The sequence below is a fragment of the Schistocerca piceifrons genome, chromosome 7 (assembly GCF_021461385.2).
Source record: "Schistocerca piceifrons isolate TAMUIC-IGC-003096 chromosome 7, iqSchPice1.1, whole genome shotgun sequence".
NCBI classification, from domain to species: Eukaryota; Metazoa; Arthropoda; class Insecta; order Orthoptera; family Acrididae; genus Schistocerca; species Schistocerca piceifrons.
In genome coordinates this window covers 505866111-505871269 of record NC_060144.1, presented here as the reverse complement: position 1 = coordinate 505871269, position 5159 = coordinate 505866111, and the positions used below count along the sequence as shown (strand labels likewise).

Here is a 5159-nt window from a genome sequence, read left to right as displayed (position 1 = left end):
TGAATAATTTTTAACTTGAACCATTTTCTTATAATAATAATTAAAAAAAAAAAAAAAAATTACGGGAGGGGGGGTACGCATATGTCCCACTGATCATTTCTGGGACCGATTTTCCTCACAAGGAAGTTGCTACAAATTAGTGTAAAATTTATGAACAAGGCCTATTTGCACCAGTATTTAACATTAATGTATTGGAAATGAAATGTAACTCATTTTGCCAATATGCAAACATGTGGTGTACTTTATTATTTCCAACAAAAAAATACATTTTGCTACTTAGTGAATATTACTTACAAAGTGGCACATTACAGGATGAACAAATATATTTTGTTCGTTTTTCAGCATCTTTTGTGCTGCAAAACCTACACCACCTCCTGTTCTTTTGCTCCTTGGGAATATGAGACCTGACATTCATAAGCCTTACTTCCTGTGGCACTGCAGTGACACCTCTTTTGCTAGAATAGAAAGCAGGTGATAGGCCCTTCTTCATTCTTGATGAAGATCCATTTATCAACTGCCTTGCTAGTCTCATTCAAAATGACAGCTGGTTTGCGTTTTGTCTTGACATTCGAAATAGTACATAAGAGTTGACGATCGCTAAGTCAACAAAACAATAAATAGTCGGTGCCACCATTTTACTGATTGCCTGCCAACCATATACCTTTCTTGTAGCTGGTCAAAACGATCTACTCCACCCGTAGTACTATTATAAGCATGTACTACTTCAGGACATGAAATGCTGATTGTGGATCCATCTTTCAATTTTCTTTTGATGAATACAACATCTTTAGGATTATGTGCAGTGGAAATGAGACAGACTGCTTTGCTATCATGCCACTTAACAGCAGCAACACCAGATTTGACAGCAAATGTAAACTCTCCATGGTTTAGACTTGGTGATTTACTCGCCAAAAATGGAGGTAGGCCTTTTCTGTTTCCTCTGACGGTACCACAGCTATAAAGCCCCCGTTTTCTCAGTTCCTTCATTAGTCTAAATGTTGAAAAGAAATTATCAAAAATCGCATTTCTATTGGAATTAAAAAATGGTTTACAGAGTTCCAGCACTACTCTTTCACACATTTGGCAATCTTTGAATTCCTGTCTACTGGCAACAGATTTACCTGTGTAGACATCAAAATTTGAAATAAAACCTGTGTTTGCATCAGCAAGGCACCAAATTTTGTAGCCTCTTTTTACAGGTTTCATGAGCATGTACTGTTTCAGGCTCGTTCTTCCTTTGAATGCAACCATTGACTCATCAACTGCTAGTGAAGTAGAAGGGTGATATACTTTCAAACAGTTTTTGTTCAGGGCTGAGATAAGTGGTCTGATTTTGTACAACTTGTCATAACCAGGATCGTTTGTTGCTGGCTGAAACAAATTATCATTGCAGTGAAGGTTCTCTATTATTTTCTTATAGCAACCAAGTGTCATAACATTCGATACTGCATTTACATTTACATATGGGTCTGAGCTCCAGTAACTGGCTGCTTCAGGTAATTGATGAATACCCATTACTATTATCATACCCAGAAAAGCTTTTAGTTCCTGAACTGAGTTCCCTCCACTGTGCACTATTCTTCTGTTAAGCATACAAATTTGTTTGAAAGCAGATCTGTTGCATCACTGAAACGTCAAATAATTTTTCAAAATACACAAGTTCATTGTCTGCCAAAGCAAAGTTTACTGTTGGTTTTGGGTCGAACACTGAGGATAAATTTAGTTCTTCAAAGTGAGTTACATCATCATCCCAGTGAGAATCTGTAAATTCACCAGTTTCATCATCTTGCTCAAAATTCACTCCACTTTCACTCGCAACACTGATGTTTTCATCTATCAACGAATCTAGTTGCACATCATTGTTGACAATCTGTTCCATATAATTGTGTGTCCATGTTTCTAATGGTGTTCTTGGAGTAGACAAATGATCATGAGATGAAAAACCTCCTCTAGATCATCATCATCATCATCATCATCATCAGCTTCAATGTCCAATTCTTCTGGATTATCTGGCAGTGAAAATTAAAAGTCCAGGATCTCGCAGCATCTGCATAAAGTAACAATAATATGTCTTAGTTCTAAACCACATACCGTACTTTTACTAGCACAAAATGTTACATAAAAAAGCTCTTTCTCTGAAATATAAGTCCTACAACATCCTAACATACAGGAACTATAGGGTCACACAATGGTTACTAGGACACATGTGTCCCACTAATTGTAACTACGCTAAAAAATATTTTAGAAGTAAAATACGTTTTAGAAAGTGTAGTTGTCATTTGTAAATATATAAGAAATTGAAAATAGCAAAAATACTTACTTAGGGCATTTTTAGTAGTCAGAATACACCGAAAACTGTCTCGAGACACAAGAAATACAAGTTTTGGTGCGGAAACTCACGCGACAACGCACTGCAACAGTCACAGCCTTCTATAGACTGAGAATTTCAGTGCCTCGATTTTTTTCCGAGTTCAGAAGAGCTGCCAACAGATGGCAGGACTGAGCAGAAATATGCAACTCGCTTCCCAGTGTTTTAAATAAGGCCCAAAATTAGTGGGACATATGTGTCCCAGCAACCATGAAAGGGTTAACTAAGTTTCCCAGAACTGGCTCTAAATGATTACTGTAGGGATACATTACAATCCCCTACATTTCACTCACATAGGGATTGCGAGAATGACATTAGAGTAATTACTGCACCATCAGAGGCAAAGGATAAAAATATGAACTTAAGCACATAAAATAAAGTTCACATTAATATTAAAGGTTAATTTTCTATCTATATATAGATAATTCCATGTCAATTCAACACAGCACTCAACGCAGCTGTAGCGATTATAAAGCTAAGTACTGACAAACTTATTTGTGCACTGGTATACAGTTATTAAATTCAATAGTTTTCAGCGGTGTTTCATGTTGTTTGTGGCAAAATAATGATTTAATAAACTTTTGGAAACGTTCGCTCACTGTGTCTTTTAGAGTTTTCTGTGCATTGAAGTCATTTAGTAAATTTCGTGCTTTAGTTTTCAGCTGACGTTTCTTAGACAGAGAATTTCTAGACCGCTATTGTTAGTTCTATAAATAGTTCTACTGGTGTAACTGAACTTTGGTAACATAGACATATAGTTTTTTTTCCATTAACTGTAAAAATTTATAGTGAGTGAGAAGTGTGGGCTCTGTCATAGGTTTGTGAGTAGTGGGTTACAGTGTGGGATGTGTTCAAAGTACTTTCATTGGGGGAATGCAGTGAGGAAGCCAGTGGGCATTCTAGCGAGATCCTCTCCTGGGAATGCAGTATCTGTAGTAGAAAGAAGCTGATAGAGGAGCAGGACCATAAGATCTGTGCCCTTCAGGTGCAGTTACGATGTGAAAAGAAGGAACTAGGTAGGTTGAGGAGGGTGAAGCGTGCTGGAGACTGGGAAATGGCAGTTGGCACAAAGGCAGCCTGGAAGAGGAGGTATTCAGACAGTTATACTTTGCACATATTCAATAGATTTGACCAGCTGTCAGAGTTGACTGGAGAGGAGCCTCGTGTAGCTGTAGATGTAGGTGTAGATGTAGGAAACATGCAGCAGTTTGGAGGCTTATGGTCAGTTGCAAAGTCTACTAGAAAGAAGAAGATTCTGCTGCTAGGTAGTTCGTACAGTAGAGATATTGCAGGAAGTGTTGGGGAGTGAGTACCAGGTCACCAGAATTGTGAACCCTAGTGCAGGGTTGGCTCGAGCGACTGACAGCATAGGGGAGCTACGTAGGAATTTTATGGAGGATCAGGTAGGGATAGTGGGTGGAGCAGGGAACAGTCTTGATAGGGACAGGGAATGTGATGTTAAGTGGTGATCTGGTAAAGATAGCTACTCAAACCAGTCGCACTAATGTGCATTTCGTGCATCTATTTCATCGTCATGATCGGCCTCACCTTAATGTGGTTGTTAGGCGTGTTAACATGGCGTGGGGAGGGCAATGATGGCAGAGGGCATAGGTCACATCTCAGTGGTGTCAATTAGGTCTATCAGTAGATCGGGATTCACTAGGCATGGCCTGCACTTCAATAGGTATGGGAAGGGGAGGCTGGCAGAGCTTATAGGTGACAGTGTAGTGGGTCGTGGTTGTGGTGGTGGTGGTAGTGGTAGTACCACACATGGAAAAATTCCTGTAGTAGTTGGTGTTACAACTACACCTTTTTTAGATTGAAGTCAGCTGATTGGTCTACTTAAAAATGTTCTGGGATGCAGCCAAAGCACTGCGTTATTGCCTGTGCCAGTGGGACCTATGCTGCTTGTGTGTTCTACACCGGAATTTTACGTTCATGGTTGAAGGGCATTAATTGAAAGAACTAATGGAGTGTGAAGAATACACATTCCCACTATAAAAGCACTGACTAGCATTTGTTACATGTAATCCTGTATCTCTATCACGCTTCATAGGTGCACGTCCCTATTGTCCAACTTCGACAAAACTGACTAATAATCAGTTTAACTGTTTGGTGCAAATTGCATTGATGAAATAATCAACAAGGCAGGGTAGTTCCAGAGAGTACAACAAAATCAAAGAGATGAATTCATTGAAGTGTGTGCATCTACTTTATAACACTTCCTACCTCACTGCATACCACCCAGCAGCAGTCACTGATTTTTAAAATCACAAAAGAAGAAATCAAAGTAAATTAATATCTTATATCTAAAAACAAAGATGATGTGACTTACCAAAAGAAAGTGCTGGCAGGTCGATAGACACACAAACAAACACAAACATACACACAAAATTCAAGCTTTCACGACCAACGGTTGCTTCGTCAGGAAAGAGGGAAGGAGAGGGAAAGACGAAAGGTTGTGGGTTTTAAAGGAGAGGGTAAGGAGTCATTCCAATCCCGGGAGCGGAAAGACTCACCTTAGGGGGAAAAAAGGACGGGTATACACTCGCGCACACACACACACATCCATCCACACATATACAGACACAGGCAGACATATTCAAAGACCTGTGTGTGTGTGTGTGTGTGTGTGTGTGTGTGTGTGTGTGTGTGTGTGTGTGTGTGTGTGTGGGCGCGCGCGCGCGCGAGAGTGTATACCCGTCCTTTTTTCCCCCCCTAAGGTGAGTCTTTCGCTCCCGGGATTGGAATGACTCCTTACCCTCTCCCTTAAAACCCACATCCTTTCATC

The 5159-nt window shown here is 39.8% G+C and overlaps 1 protein-coding gene across 1 annotated transcript; it reads right to left on the bottom strand.

Moving 5' to 3' along the window:
• Nucleotides 1–597: 597 nt before the first annotated feature.
• Nucleotides 598–1515, bottom strand: LOC124709049 (piggyBac transposable element-derived protein 4-like). The gene has a single exon (XM_047240696.1). It carries the CDS (start codon nt 1513–1515, stop codon nt 598–600), a length of 918 nt encoding a protein of 305 aa, XP_047096652.1.
• Between the last annotated feature and the right edge of the window lie 3644 nt (nt 1516–5159).